The sequence below is a fragment of the Papio anubis genome, chromosome 6 (assembly GCF_008728515.1).
Source record: "Papio anubis isolate 15944 chromosome 6, Panubis1.0, whole genome shotgun sequence".
Taxonomy (NCBI): Eukaryota; Metazoa; Chordata; class Mammalia; order Primates; family Cercopithecidae; genus Papio; species Papio anubis.
In genome coordinates, this window is record NC_044981.1 from 59,015,217 (window position 1) to 59,030,933 (window position 15,717).

The following is a 15,717-nucleotide window of genomic DNA, read 5'->3' on the forward strand; positions in this document are numbered from 1 at the left end:
TTCCCTTTTGCAGTTCATCTTTTTTTTGGATTTTTTTTTTTTGTTTTTGTTTTTGACACAGAGTCGGGCTCTTTCGTTACCAGGCTGGAGTGCAGTGGCTTGATTTTGCTGCAACCTCCGCGTACGGTACTCAAGTGATCCTCCCAACTCAGCCGCCCAAGAAACTGGGACTACAGGCACGTGCCACCACACCTGGCTAATTTTTGTAGAGATGGGATTTCGCCTTGTTGCGTAGGCTGGTCTCCAACTCCTGGGCTGTAGTGATCTGCCCACCTCCCAAAGTGCTAGGAATACAGGCATGAGCCACTGGACCTGGCAGGAAAATTGTTTTTAGAGAGCCTTTAATAAGTCAGATCATCTCAGCCCTTAGCTCAGTGTGAAAGGGTAACACTAATGGGTATGGGCTGTGGAGCTTGAAACCTAGGCTAGAATTTTGGCTCTGTTTTGTGACTTTGGGGAAGACATTTAAATTATTCAAGTGCATTTTTAAAAATAATGCAAGGATGATAATAGACCCTGTTTATTATTGGGGCTTAAATTATATAAATGTTGATAAAATTTTTAGTACAGTATGACATATATAACCAGTAGCGTGTATCTGAAATTCTTCCCTCAGTTTTGTAGGGAGAGAGAATTCAAGACTAGTTTGAGGAAATTTTGTTAGATTTGGAGCTAATCTCAAAAATCTTGGAATTAAGGAGCCCAAGATGTTATAGGTTAATCAGTGGAATTTTTTGGTTAAATTAATATTAGTTTTTTTTGGTTGACTTTCTACCCTCTAAAATATGTTGATTCAGTTTTCTCTCAAACCAGTTCAACTTAATTGGTTTAACTTTTCATAATTGAGGCTCCTGTAGAGCTTTGAAATGACTTTTGCTGAGCAATGTAGGTACAGTTCAAATGGGAGACTAACTTGATACTTGTATAGACCACACATAACTAAAATAAATCTAAATACATGATGTAGATTGTCTTTGTGTCATTTATCTTGTTTTTCTCCTAAAAGGGGACCTTGAAAAAAGGTGTATTTGTGCACATCTTTGTGTGCGTGTGTAGTTTTTTAAGTTTTGATTTGTTGGGTTAATAGTTTCTTTTTCATTTTCCGCCCCTACCCCCACAATAAAAGCCCTTTGTCTATATGTATTACCTTTCTTTAAATAATTTTAATACTTTGTAAATAAAGCAAGGCCACTTTATGGTTTTAATAGGTATGGGATAAAAATTTAAACTATTTGATTTTAGCTCTTTTATGTGGACTTATTGTAAAAGCAGTGTCTGATGCTTAATTTGTGAAAAGGTTGTGGTTAAAATCAATTGTTTTTATGCTTTAAGCCTTGTAATTCTTTCGTATGTGTCAAGTTAATGGACTATATACATAGTTTTTTTTCTAAAAATAATGAACTGAGTAAACATTTAGTAGAATTTCTGGTAAAATGATATACTACATGCATGATGAAGAAACATTAGTAAAGATTTGTTCTACATTTCCAAATGTATATTCTAAAAACAAGTGAGGATTTTTTTTAAACAACAATTCAGAAATACCTTAAGTGTGTTCTTAGACTCAAAACTATTAAAATAATTTGGTATTAGGTGATTTTCAATTGATAGCTTTATTTCTTATGGTATTTTTTTTGTCTTTCTATAGGGCTGAAAGACACACAGAAGTCTTCATGGATATAGTTGATACATTTAATCATTTAATTCCTACTGAACACTTAGATGATGCCCTATTTCTAGGATCCAACCTGGAGAATGAAGTCTGTGAGGATTTTAGTGCAAGTCAAAATGTCTTAGAGGACTCGCTGAAGAACATGCTCAGCGATAAGGATCCTATGCTAGGATCTGCAAGTAACCAGTTCTGTTTGCCTGTTTTGGATAGCAATGATCCCAATTTCCAGATGCCTTGTTCAACAGGTAATTCTTACTTTTTTTTTTTTTTTTAGTCTGCAATTTAAAATAAATTTTCAGCAGCTTTTTCTTTTTTCTTTTTTTCTTTTTTTCTTTTTTTTTTTTTAATGAGGAGGGTAGTAGTAAATTTAGGGTTCTTTCCTTTGAATTTAGAGCTTCTTTTCCAGGCATCAGAATTAGAATTTAAACTAAATTTTCTTCCAAGGAGTGTGGAGTTATCCTCAAGGATATTATGGATATAGGTAGGGTGACCATATAATTTATTATCCAGTATGGTACACTTTTTAGAGTTACAGCGAGTACTTTAATAATTACATCATGACAACAGGTATAAATTGGGACTCTTGAGTAAATAGGGATTGCCCGGCAAATTGAAACATGTGGTCACCTTAGGCCTGCTGGAGTCAGGGGGGATGGCTGAATTGACCTTTCTCAGCATACGTCCCAGCCCCTGAAATATTTACATTGTTTGCTCCCATTTCACCTCCTTTGGTATTTTTTGCATGTATCTTAAAACCAGAGAAAGAACTGTATACCTCTGCTGCTCTGGACAGTAAACACTAGCCACATGTAACTATTGATCACTTGCAATGAGTCTGGTCTTAATTGAGATGTGCTATAAAATGCACATTAGATTTTGAAGACTCAGTATGAAAAAAAGTTAAAAAAAATTTCTTCAATTTTTTAATGTTGCTTATGTGCTGAGGTGATATTTTGGATATTTGTGTTTAAAATTTATGTCACTTGTTTTGTTTTTTTTGCCTTTTAAAAAGTGACTACTTGAAAATTTAAAATTACGTATGTGTCTTACATTATATTTCTGTTGGACAGAAAAGGGTCTATAGTTGAAGTAACTACTTTTCTGTAAGGCTAAACTATTCTTAATAAGAAATTACTTTGTCATGTTAATGTATAAAAAAACAGTTTTTCTTTTATAAAGCAGAGAAAATATTACTGTAAACGTTGTGGCAATTATTAGTAGCTATTCTGTGAGTAAAATTATAGGTAAAGGTAAAATCAGCTTCCCATGGAAAAGTAAGGTTTTCCCTCACCATTCCCTAGAGTAAATAGTTCTCAGATTTATGTGATGTTGGTTTGTTTTTCGTTGACTAGACATTTTCTCCTGTACAGTTTGTTCAGCATATTTTTCATTTTTAAAAACGTTTTCTATGTATATTTTAAATTTAATATAGCAATACTTAAAGTTGGGAATAGGTGGTCTGCTGTTCACCCATAAGTTTGTCGGGTTACTCTGCCTTAAGACCTCAACACTGGCTACTAGGAAGCTTCATTTTAACAACTCCTTAAAACTGAGGTCTTTTGAATTGCTTGCTAATAGTGTATCTCTGAATCATTTATATTGTATTGTGTTATTACTTAGGTTTACATTGTTCTGTTGTTGTATTCTAAATGTTTTAAAGCTTTTAAAATTTTGTTTTATGTATGCATTGTTCAATTTTTTACTTTGGTGCTTGTGTCAGTATAGTAGCTCTAATTATCTTTATTGTTAAGCACTTTTGACAGTGTTTAGTTGTATGGTCACTGTTTCCTAGTTTAGTCCAAATTCAGGAAAAACATTTATTTAATATTAACATGGTTCTTGCTGGAACTCCAGTTACCTTCAAGGGTGTTACATTGGATGTGGAACTGACACATGTGTCATCTTGTTAGACTTTTTTGCTTATAAAATTCCAGTTCTATAGTAATACTTGTATTCTTACTTCCTGTCCTTTTTTAAAAATTGATTTCTGTTGATATGAAAAGTTTTTATTAATGTGAAAAATCTTTTCAGTTTTGTTATACATCTCTTTTGCTAATAGAAGACTTAGAGCACGTTTGTAAGTACATAGAAATTTTTTGAGTTACGATTTATTATTTGTTTATGATTCTGTTATCTTTTAAATGAACTTTTAAATTTAGGAACTTAAATTACTTCCTAAATTTTCTGATATTAAAATTTGTTTACTACAATTATTTATCTTTGATTATGTAGCAGAATGTTTACATTGATATACGTGTAGTGTGTATGTTTTAAAGATATGTAAGGAAATATGTGGGGGAAACTTAATAAGGCTTTTCTGTTTAAGATTGTTTAAATTTCATTGTGCCATCTAGCAGGGGATTTATCTTGATTTCAAAGTTCTTTTGCCCTTTGGGATATTTAGGTCAGTAAAAGGCCCACACATTTTCTGAAAGCAAAATGGAAAACATTTTTGAAAAAAATTTTAACTTTTTGTTAGATTTGAGATAATTGCAAAGAAGAAGTCTTATTTATTTATTTATTTATTTATTTATTTTGGTAGAGACAGGGTCTTGTTATATTGCCCGGGGTGATCTCTAACTCCTGGCCTCAAGCCATCCTCCGGCCTCTGTCTCACAGAGTGCTGGGATTACAGGCACTGTGCTTGGCCTGGGAAATCTTACTGTAATTATTGATGAAAACCCTGTGTGGACAGTAACTTTCAGTAATTTCAGCTGTTTTTAAATAAAAACAACATAGTTCTTGCCCAGATTGTTGTTCCTGGCACTATAGGCTTTTACTAGCTGTTTTCATTGAAGCTAAGCAGGGAAATAATCCTGTTTATATTCCTTAGACCAGTGAAAGCTATAGATCGTGGCTGTTTTGTAACCTTAGTGCTAAAATTAGCTACCAAAATAATTGCTACATCATCTTTTCTGTTATGGTGAACCAAGTTGGTTTCGGACCAGTGTTTTTGTTGTTGACATAGTGATTTGGATTGTATTTCAGCTGTCTCAAAAAAAATCGTAGTTTTAGAAAATTATAAAAATAAGAAACATAGAAAATTACATTTAATGCTCTGTTGGATACACAAAAGTTGGGGTGCCAATTGTTTCATTTTGAGAGAAAGCAGCCAGCATTCTTCTTTGAATGCTTTTGACTGTGTCAAGTATTACTTCATCTCTAAGTGTAGTGTTTGCTTATGGTTTTTAGATGTGCCCATTAATACACTTTTTTAACCTCTAGTGAGTGAGCAGAACAATATTTTCCCAAGTAATAGGTTTGAGATACTGAATATACTGTTTATATATACCACTTGAGGAGTGTATTCAAAATCACTGCAATGGTGTTTACTAGCATCAGTTTTATGAAGAAATGTTTATTTTGTCTCTCATTTTACAAACGTGTTCCCTTTTTACATTGACAGCTGTGATTCATAAGTGTGGAACAATCTTGTGTTTACAATCCATTTCTTGATATGGTATATTGAAAATAAATGTTCAGTGACTGTAAGTTGATGTCTTTAGTTTTTACAATATAATTCAACATTGTTTTAAGACCAACAAAACAGACATACTGTAGAAACATGAGTGTTTAGAGCAGCCTTTCATTCAAATAGCACTTTTATCTGCTACTGTAGGTTACTACTTGTAGCTAGTGCATCCTTCAGTGAAACCAAGATGTTTTTTCAAGGCTGCATTATGTCTAGCAAAATCATCATTCTTTTAATTTAAAAAAAATTCTCTACTATCGTATGGTTTTTGGAGGTTAAGCAAATTAAAAAGTCATTGAACTCTTACAGATATCCCAAATATTTGGGAAGAGTTGATTCATATTGTGTAATTGAGTATTTTTTCAACTAAAGGAAAACACCTGCTTACATCATGTGTTGCTTTCCTATCATAAATGACATTGATATTATATGACATCAATCAATGTTGTTTAATATAATTTTAGCTTGCACTGCTTTCCTTTCAAGCAAAGTGTTGTAATAGTTGTAATATATGTTAAGACTAGTTTTACAATTAGTAAAACTATCAGTAATAGTGTGATTTAGTCCCTTTTTTGTCATATGAATTTTAAACTTTTAATCATACCTAGTTTGAGGCTCGTTTATCACTAGACAGAATTCATCTATGTAATATTGGAAAAATTATATTGCACTTGTTCTGGAAAAAAAGGTTTGGTGTACCAGTGTGTCACTGAGATTTGTTTAAAAAGTTTTGGGTTTTATGGCTTCATGTTTCTCTTGGACAGCATTTTCAGTTAGACAGGACATTGAACTATAAACATAGTGGCTCTCTGGTCTAGTAAAATTCAGTTTTCAGATATTTATTATTTTACTCCCTATTTGTGCTTTCTTGGGGGTTGGTGGGGCTATTTGTGCATACTAATTACATCTCTGAATCCAGGTACACATATAAGTTCATTCTATATCTGCACTGGAGTCTTCTCACTGTTTTTGTTTATTATTAGTATTTGTTGATTTTTTTTAAAGCTTCTGTGCTTCAATGAACCTTTTACACTAATAACTTATTTTTGAGAATCGAGTTTTAAAAAATTGTTTTTGACACATAATTGTACATATTTGTGGGGTACAGTGATATTTTTATGTATGTGTACAATGTGTAATGATCAAATTAGGTTAATTTGCATATTTATCACCTCAAATATTTGTCATTTCTTTGTGTTACGAACATTCAAAAGCTGCCTTTCTAGCTATTTGGAAATGCACAATAAATTGTTAATTATAGTTACCCTGTAGTGTTAATAGAGTACTAGAGTTTATTCCTCCTATCTAGCTGTAAATTTTTCTTTTTTTTCCTTGTTTTTGAGATGGAGTTTTTCTCTGTCATCCAGACTGGAGTGCAGGGGGCCTATCTTGGCTCAATACAACCTCCACCTCCCGAGTTCAAGTGATTCTTTTGCCTCAGCCTCCTGAGTAGCCGGGATTACGGGGGCCTGCCACCATGCCCAGCTAGTTTTTGTATTTTTGGTAGAGACAGGGTTGCACCATGTTGACCAGGCTGGTCTTGAACTCCTGAACGCAAGTGATCTGCCCGCCTCGGCCTCCCAAAGTGCTGGGATTACAGGTGTGTGCCACTGTGCCCTACCTAGTCGTGATTTTGTATCTGTTAACAAACTTTTGGCTAGTCCTCCTGCTCCTTCCCATTCCCCAACTCTAGTAATCACTGTTGTACTGTCTACTTCTTTGAACTCAACTCTTTTGCTGCTATATATGACAGAGCATGTAGTATTTATATTTCTGTGCCAGGCTTATTTCACCTAATGTCCTACAAGCTCATCTGTGTTCCAATAAATGACAGAATTTTGTTCTTTTTCAATAGTTAGTATTCCATTGTGTATATATATGACATTTTCTTATTCATCCACCTGTTGGTAGACACTTAGGTCAATTTCGTATTTTGGCTATTGTGAATAGTGCTGCAATAAACATGGGAGTGCAAAGATACTGATTTCTTTTCCTTTAGCTATTTATGTCCAGTGGTGGGATTGCTAGGTCATATGGTAGTTCTTAGTTTTTTGAGGAACTTCCATACTGTTTTCCATAATGACAGTACTGATTTACATTCCCTCCAGGAGTGTGTAAGAGTTCCCCTTTCTCCACATTCTTGCCAGTGTTTATTATTTTTTTATCTTTTTGATAATAGCCGTTCTAAATGGGGTGAGATGATATCTCATTGTAATTTTGATTGGCATTTCCCAGATGATTAGTAATGTTGAGCATTTTCTTCATATGCCTGTTAGTCATTTGTATGTCTATTTTGAAAGATGTTTATTCAGCTTATTTGCCCATTTAAAAAATTGGATTGCTTTTGTTGTTGTTGTTTGAATTCCTTATATATTCTGGATATTAATCCCTTGTTGGATGGGTCAGTTGCAAATATTTTCTCCCATTCTATAGGTTTCTCTTCACTCTGTTTATTGTTTCCTTTTCTGTCCAGAGCTTTTTAGTTTGATCTAATCCCAATTGTCTGCTTCTGCTTTTATTGCCTGTGCTTTTGCGGTTTCCATAAAATCTTTGCACAGACCAGTGTCCTAAAGCATTTCCACCATTTTCTTCTAGTAGTTTCTTAGTTTTGGATCTTACATTTAAGTCTTTAATCCATTTTGAGTTGGTTTTTGTATATGGAGAGAGATGGGGGTTAGTTTCATTTTTCTGCACATAGATATCCAGTTTTCCCAGCACCATTTATTGAAGAGATTATTCCTTCCCAAATGATTGTTTTGGTGCCTTTGTTGAAAATCAGTTGGTTATAAATATGTGGATTCATTTCTGGGTTTCTTATTCTGTTCCATTGGTCTGCGTGTCTGCTCTTAGGCCAGTACCATGCTGTATTGGTTATCATAGCGTTGTAGTATATTTTGAAGTCCAGTAGTGTGATAACTCCAGGTTTATTTTTTTTTGCTCAGGATTATGTCGGCTATTTAGTGGATTTTTTTTTTTTTTTTTTTTTTTTTGGTGCTTCTGTGTATTTTTGTGTGTGTGTGTGGTTTTGTGGATTGTCTTTTTTCATTTCTGTAAAGAATGTATTTTGGTATTTTGGTAAGCATTGTATTGAATCTATACACTGCTTTTGGTAGGTAATATGGTCATTTTCACAATATTAATTCTTCTAACCACGAACATTGGATGTCTTTCTATTTTTTGGTGTGTGTTCTCTTTAATTTCTGTTATTAGTTTTTTTGTAGTCATCCTTGCAGAGATCTTTAACCTCTTGGTTAAATTTATACCAACGTGTTCTACATTTTTTGGTGAGTAGGATTGCTTTCTTGATTTTTTTTTTCCCACTAGTTTATTTTGGTATATAGAAATGCTGCTGACTTTTGTATGTTTATTTTGTATCCCGCAAGTTTAATGAATTTGTTTTTAAGTTCTAACAGTGCAGATAAACAGTTTAATTTCTTCCTTTCCAGTTTGGATGTCCTTTATTTTTATTTTTTTCTCCTGCTTAATTGCTTGGGCTAGGACTTCCGGTACTGTGTTGAATGGAAATGGGCATCCTTGTCTTCTTTCAGATGTTTGAGGAAAAACTTTCAACTTTCCCCAACTTAGTATGATGTTGACTATGGTTTGTCGTGCCTGTATTGTGTTGAGATATGTTTCTCCTATACCTAACTTGTTGAGAGTTTTTATTGTGAAGGGATGTTGAATTTTATCACTTGCTTTTCCTGTGTCTATTGAGATGATCATATTGTTTTTGTTCTTCATTCTGTTGATGCGATGTATCATATTTATTGATTTCATGTGTTTTCATATTTATTTCATATGTTTCATATTTATTGATTTCATAAAACCATTCTTGCATTCCTGGGATAAATGCTACCTGATCATGGTGAGTGATGTTTTTAATGTGCTGCTGGATTCAGTTTGCTAGGATTTTTGCATTTCTATTAATCAGGGATATTGGCCTCTAATTTTCTTTTTTTGATGTGTTTTTTGTCTGGTTTTAGTATCAGGGTAATGTTAGCCACACAGAATGAGTTAGGAAGAAGAATTCCCTCCTCTTCAATTTTCTGGAATAGTTTGAGAATTGGTATTTCTTTAAATGTTTGGTAGAATTCTGCAGTGAAGACTGGGTCCTGGGCTTTTCTTTGATGGGAGATTTATTTTTACAGAGAGAATCATGTTTAACATGAAAAATACAAATTTAGTATGTGTAGCCATGCAGATGAGATGGAAATACATTGGTTAAGACAAAGTATGTACTTTTAATTAAATGTTAAACAAGATGAACTGATGAGCCTTGTAAGCACATGCTTACCCTTTAAGAATAAAAATTTCTATAAGATTGATTATTAAGATTAAATATCATTTTGAGTTTTACATAGAGGGGTTCAGTTGAACGTGGAGTATGTTTTGAAGAGAGCAAAAGATAAAAGAGAGGTAAGTACTTTATAGAATTAGAGCTGTAACTTAGGGAAGAAGAGGAAATGCTGAAAGATCAAAAGAGTATGACCTGGTAGCTGCCATAGATATTTGACAGTTTATCATATTCACAAGAGATCTGACTTTTTTATGAATAAAAGGGAAAGACCTAGGTCCCTTAGGTAGCAGTTAGAGGGAGGCAGAGTTTAAGTGGCTAAAAGGAGGAACTTGTGGTTCTCCAAAATGGAATAATAGGTTCTCTTGCTGGGCATACAGGATTTTTGCTTTTGCTGGTTATGACCCTTTGAGTGAGCTGTTTCACTGGGGATTCAGGCATCAGATAGTTATTTGTATTAGGTGATCTCTTTTTTGTTTTGTTTTGTTTTTGAGACAAGGTCTCACTGTGTTGCCCAGGCTGGAGTGCAGTGATACAATTTCAGCTCACTGCAACCTCAACCTCCCAGGCTCAAGTGATCTTCTCAACTCAGCCTGCCTAGTTGTTGGGACTACAGGTGCGTGCCACCACACCCTGCTGATTTTTTTTTTTTTTTTTTTTTTTTTGAGACAGAGTTTCGCTCTTGTTGCTCAGGCTGGAGTGCAATGGCGTGATCTCAGCTCACTGCAACCTCTACCTTGTGGGTTCAAGCAATTCTTCTGCCTCAGCCTCCTAAGTAGCTAGGGTTACAGGCGCCCACCACCATACCCGCCACTATGCCTGGCTAATGTTTGGTATTTTTAGTAGAGATGGGGTTTCTCCATGTTGATCACGCTGGTCTTGAACTCCTGACCTCAGGTGATCCACCTGCCTCGGCTTCCCAAAGTACTGGGATTACAGGTGTGAGCCACCACACTCGGCCTGTTTTTGTATTTTTTGTAGAGACAGGGTTTCACCATGTTGCTCAGGCTGGTCTCGAACTCCTGAGCTCAAGTAAGCCGCCCACCTTGGCTCCCCAAAGTGCTGGGATTTCAGGCGTGTGCCACTGTGTCTGGCTTTAGGTGACCTTTTTAGGTCTTTTCCAACCCAAATTATCCATGAAACTGTTATTTCTTTTTATAAAAAGAAATACAAATTATTTTTTGTGTTCACTTTAGTCCTAAGTTCTATTGGTTGGCTTTATGTATTTCATAGCTTCTTTAAATTATATGCAATATAGCTTAAAAGCATGGTGATAACTACTACATTTATGTAAGTAGCTTTAATTGCTCTTAGTTCAGTTTGTTTCTTGTCATTTTATTTCTTACGCTTTTTCTGGGTTATAGACTGCTCTTCTATATAGATATTTCTTCTTTTTCTTTTTCTTTTTATTGCAGTGTTGGGGTTTTGCTATGTTGCCCAGGCTGGTCTTGAACTCATGGGCTCAAGCCATTCTGTGATTATAGGCATGAACCACCGTGCCCGGCCCTGCTTTAGACATTTCTAATGGACTGTGCTGTTCTTTTCAGATTATTTTTCCATAGTCATTGCTGCAGCCATCCTTAAAACAAAAATAACAATTGAACTCAGAGATAAAACATATATATCTTTTAATGTAAATACTAAAATATCACTTTATAAATTCAGAAAATCCAGAGTAGGGAATTTCTGGCCCAAAGCCAGAGCTTTCCAGTTGAAGTCTTTATTTTGCATATTCTGTGGCTTTTCTGTTTTAATTCTATTTGCTTCCATTTATTTTTGCTTTCCTTAGCTTGACATAATATAAAACTGAATATATCTTAGTGGTACTTTGCATTGACTAATTTTTTTGCCTTTTTAACTTAAAATGTGAAATAAAATCAATCTTCATTACTGTATCTCTGATAGTTTTTGTTTCTTCTTCTGTTGCTTAAATTTGTTCCATTGTTATTCCTGAAACCCTTAAAAAAATCAAGACACCTTGGACCACGACTAGTACAGTTTTTATTCTAGTACAGTTGCTGACTGTGTGTTTGTATGTGTGTGTGTATAGTGTGTATAAACTTGCATTTTTGTGCTGTTCCAAGAGACTTTGTTTTCCAAGATTTTGAGCCTACTATTTGTCTATTGAATTCATTTTTCCCCTGGAGATCTGTTGCCCAGAGCCCCCTGTCTGGGTTTGTGATTTTCTAGGCCTGTTATATTATCTTCTATATCTGAGCTTTACTGCTCTCCTTAATTAGAGCTATTATTTCCCTGTATTCCATCTTCTTTATTTTTTTATCTATACTCTCTTTCTTTGTTGAAGTCCTTGGTAATTTTCTAATACCCTCTAATACCCTCATACTTGACTAATGATTTGCTTTTACATAGAATCCAAAGTTGAATGTCACTTTTCCTTCAAATTTTATCTCGTTGTTTCTTAGCCTTCTAGCATTTAATGTTGCTGGTCTGTTGCCTGATACTTATATAAGGCTTGCTGCATTGTTAGGTTACCTTTCCTCCAACCCAGCTTTAGGATCTTCTCTTTACCTTTTGATGTTCTGAAATTGCAGTGATATAGCTGCATTAGCCTTTCATTTATTTTCCTGGGCACTTGGTGGGCCTTTTCAATTTGGAGCGTGTTCTCTTAAACTCGGGGAACTTTTCTTGTGTTTTCTCTGCAAACTCCTGGAAGACAGATGTTGGCTGGTGCTTTTTACCTATTTCTTGCATCTTTCCAACATTTTGCTTTATATCTTTCTAGATATTTATTGCCATATTTTCTACCTCTTTGAATATTTCATTTTGACAAATATTTTACTGTTTCTAAGAAATCTTTCATGTGTCCTCTTTATTCCATGTTTTTGGTAGTAGTCTATTCTCACAGGGATATACAGTAGACTTTTGAATAATGTGAGATTTAGGGGTACAGAACCTCCATTCTTTGCATTCTGAAATTCATATATAACTTTTATCTTCCTCCAAACTTAACTACTAATAGCCTATGTTGACTGGAAGCCTTACTGATAGCAGAAGCAGCTGATTAACACATATTTTGTATATTATATGTTATGTGTATTATATACTGTATTCTTACAATAAAGTACACTAGAGAAATATTAAGACAGTCATCAAAAAGAGAGTATGTATTCATTAAGTGGAAGTAGAGCATTAAAAAAGTCTTCACCCTCATCTTCATGTTGAGTAGGTTGAGGAGGAGGAAGAAGAGGGGCTAGTTGGTAGTCTTACTGTTGCACGGGTGGCCGAGATAGAAGAAAATTGATATATAAGTGGAACTGCACAGTTCAAACCCATGTTGTTCAAGGGTCAACTGAATAACTGTCTCTTTAGATATAGTCTGAATTAATTTTTGTATTTGTTTATTTTGATCTTTCTTGTAGTACTGCATGCTTTCCCCACAGGTCAGATTGTTTTTCGTTGGTTGTTAATGTTTACAATTAATAGGAAGTCTAGTCATGTTTTGCTGTGGGATAAGTAGGCTTTAGATAGATAGCCTAAGGTTATTTTGGGGAACCAGGGTAAGAAGTACCTTATCATTAGGTGATAACTGTCCTATTTCCTTCAGTTCATTCAATTTAAGTTCAGGGTTAAGAAAATACTTTCTCTTACTTTGGGTTCAATGCTTGGTTGTAGGCCTTGCTGGGTATTCAGGTGGGGGAGGAGATGAGGTTGACCTCTCAGTATTAAGGCTTTCAGTTAATCCTTAATGTCTAGCCCAGCTCACTACTTACGCTATCTATCATTTCATTTTTGGAGGTTCTAAAAGTTTGTTGGACAAGGTTGTTCACAGCCTCTTAAGCCTCAGCTTCTTTGGACTCTGGGCTGTGACTTTTTTGTGCTCTGTTTTAGTTATCTTTTCTATTCAGTTTTCTCTTCATCTCCTAGAAATGTGTTTAAGTCTTTGATTTGCTTTTGGTCTTCTCTTTATTCATTTTGTTGTTACAGGTTTTTACCTTCTATTCCTTCTCATTTTAATGGGATTTGGGGATGGGGAGATAAATAAAGATGTACAAAGTCTGCCGTATTGAATCAGTGACTCTTTTAATTAAGTCATAATAAATATAAAATTTCTGTCATACAGTAATTCTTACTTAGGGATTTTGGAACCCTCTCCATTATTATCTTGATGGTTATTTCTTTCATGGTGTATTTGCATTACTTTCCTTGCTTTCAGATTTTTTCACCTGTTGGTAATATTAATCTTGTGTTAGTAATAAAGCTATTAACAAACTTATCTGAGTTTGCAGGGTTCTCCGGAGAAACAGAACCAATAGACTGTGTGTGTGTGTGTGCGCGTGTGTGTGTGTGTGTGTGTGTGTGTGTGTGTATTTATAGCGAGAGAGAGAGAGAGAGAGAGAGAGAGAGAGAGAGAGAGAGAGAGAGGGAGAAATTGATTGATTGATTTTAAGGAGTTGGCTTACGTGATTGTGGAGACTGGCTGGCAAGCCCAAAATCTGCAGGGTAGGATGGCAGGCTGGAGACGTAGGGAAGATTTGATGTTGCAGTTTGAGTCCAAAGGCATTTTGGAAGCAGAATTTCTCTTATTCAGGGGACCTCCATTTTTGTCTCTGAAGAGCTTTACCTAATTGGTTGTGGCTGACCCACATCATGGAGAGTGATCTTTTTTACTCAAGTCTTTTGGTTTAAATGTTAATTATTTAAAAAATACTTTCACAGCAGCATTTAGACTTGTGTTTGACCACATATTGGGGCATCATGGCCTAGCCAAGTTGACATATAAAATGAACCATCTCTCACGACAGAAAAGTTGATGTGAGTTAATGCATGCATGTTAATTAATTTGATTTAGCCATTCCACAGTGTATACATGTTTCAAAACATGTTGTACACCATATATTATTGTCAACTAAATAATTAAAAAATCAAATTAACCATCATAGTAAGGTCCCCAAAACTCGGAACATGATAAATTATTCTTTGAACTGCTACTTTATATATGTTGTCATGAAACCAGTGTTAATCTTAGGATTTTTGAGAAAGTGGTTTCAAGATGAGTATTGTAGGCAGATGCAGCTTAAAAAGAAAACCCCTGACTCTTTTCTCATAAGGAATTGTATATATAAAGGAAATTGAAAAAATAGTTAATATGTGTGGATGTTAATGTACTAAATACTGTGCAAAACCACTTTGCTAGCGCTGTCTTATTAAATCTTCACGAAAACCTTAAGAGCTGTAGATACTACACGTTGAGTATCCCCTATTTAAAATGCTTAGGACCAGAAGTACTTCAGATTTTGGATTTTATTTTTTGGATTTTGGAATATTTGCGTTATACTTACTGGTTCAGCAAGCCTGCCTAATCTGAAAATCCCAACTCCAAAATGCTCCAGTGAGCATATCCTTTTGAATGCCATTTTGATGTTCAAAAAGTTTTGTATTTTGGATTTTGATTTTTGGGTTAAGGATACTCAACCTGTATTACTAATCTCATTTTGTAGCCCAGTAAACTGAAGTTTTGAGAATGGTTAATTTCCCAAGGTTATTAATATGTAAGTCATAGTACATGGATTGCAATCATTCTAATTTTTGTTGCCTTCAAGTACGTAAGTTCTGTTAAGATCAGTGCTCTAAATCGGTTCTCAGATTTCGTTTAGCTTTGTAGTCAGCAAGATTAGGATGTTATTTTGTTTTTGTGTGTGTGTGTGTGTGTTTCTTTTTAGTTTTGTTCTTGAAAGAACAAAGAAGATGGTTCTCTTTCCTGTTTAAAGAATATATGTGTGTTTGTGTTAATTCTATGGTATGAGTGCCCGAAATGGCGCTTAGTTATTTTCCATAGGCACTTGAACCATTCGCTGTTTTAACCGGAGTTTAATATAGAAGAGGTAAGTATAATTTTTATACTCCGTGTGACCCATAGTTAACCCGGACCATACACAGACTACTCACCAGTCGTCAGGGAGTTGAACATGCATATCTGTGGACCAAACCGATGATGTTTCTCTGCACCTACCAAAGGGAATCGGGTTCCCACATGCACTTAGGAAAAAAGAAAGACCACGTGGGTGCCAGATATTGGGTGAAACCCCACCCCTGATACTCAACGTGGGTTCTTTTCTATTTTCCTAAGCGTCAGCTGGTCTGAGAAATAAAGGGAAAGAGTACAAAAGAGAGAAATTTTAAAGCTGGGTGTCCGAGGGAGACATCACATGTCGGCAGGTTCCGTGGTGCTCATGGCTCTTAGTTATTAAAGACCAAGGACTTTAGAGAGAAAAACAGGCATTGGCCAGTGATTTAGTTAATCTTGAATACTAGAGAAGT

At 34.9% G+C, this 15,717-nt stretch overlaps 1 protein-coding gene across 7 annotated transcripts in view; it reads left to right on the forward strand.

Moving 5' to 3' along the window:
* The window catches only part of PHF3 (PHD finger protein 3), an 86,254-nt gene that overhangs the window by 9,239 nt on the left and 61,298 nt on the right, over positions 1-15,717 (forward strand). For 3 of the 7 annotated variants that reach the window (XM_021936785.2, XM_021936783.2, XM_021936784.2), the window contains exon 2: positions 1,649-1,917. The exons of 2 other annotated variants lie outside the window; for them this stretch is intronic. Coding sequence is in view for 2 of the 5 variants with exons in the window: in XM_021936783.2 (XP_021792475.2) it covers positions 1,674-1,917 (244 nt within the window). In the remaining 3 variants the exon portion in view is untranslated. Of the gene's footprint in view, positions 1-1,648; positions 1,918-15,717 lie in introns of those variants that run through there. 2 more of the 7 variants (XM_021936787.2, XM_021936789.2) reach the window with 2 other exon arrangements.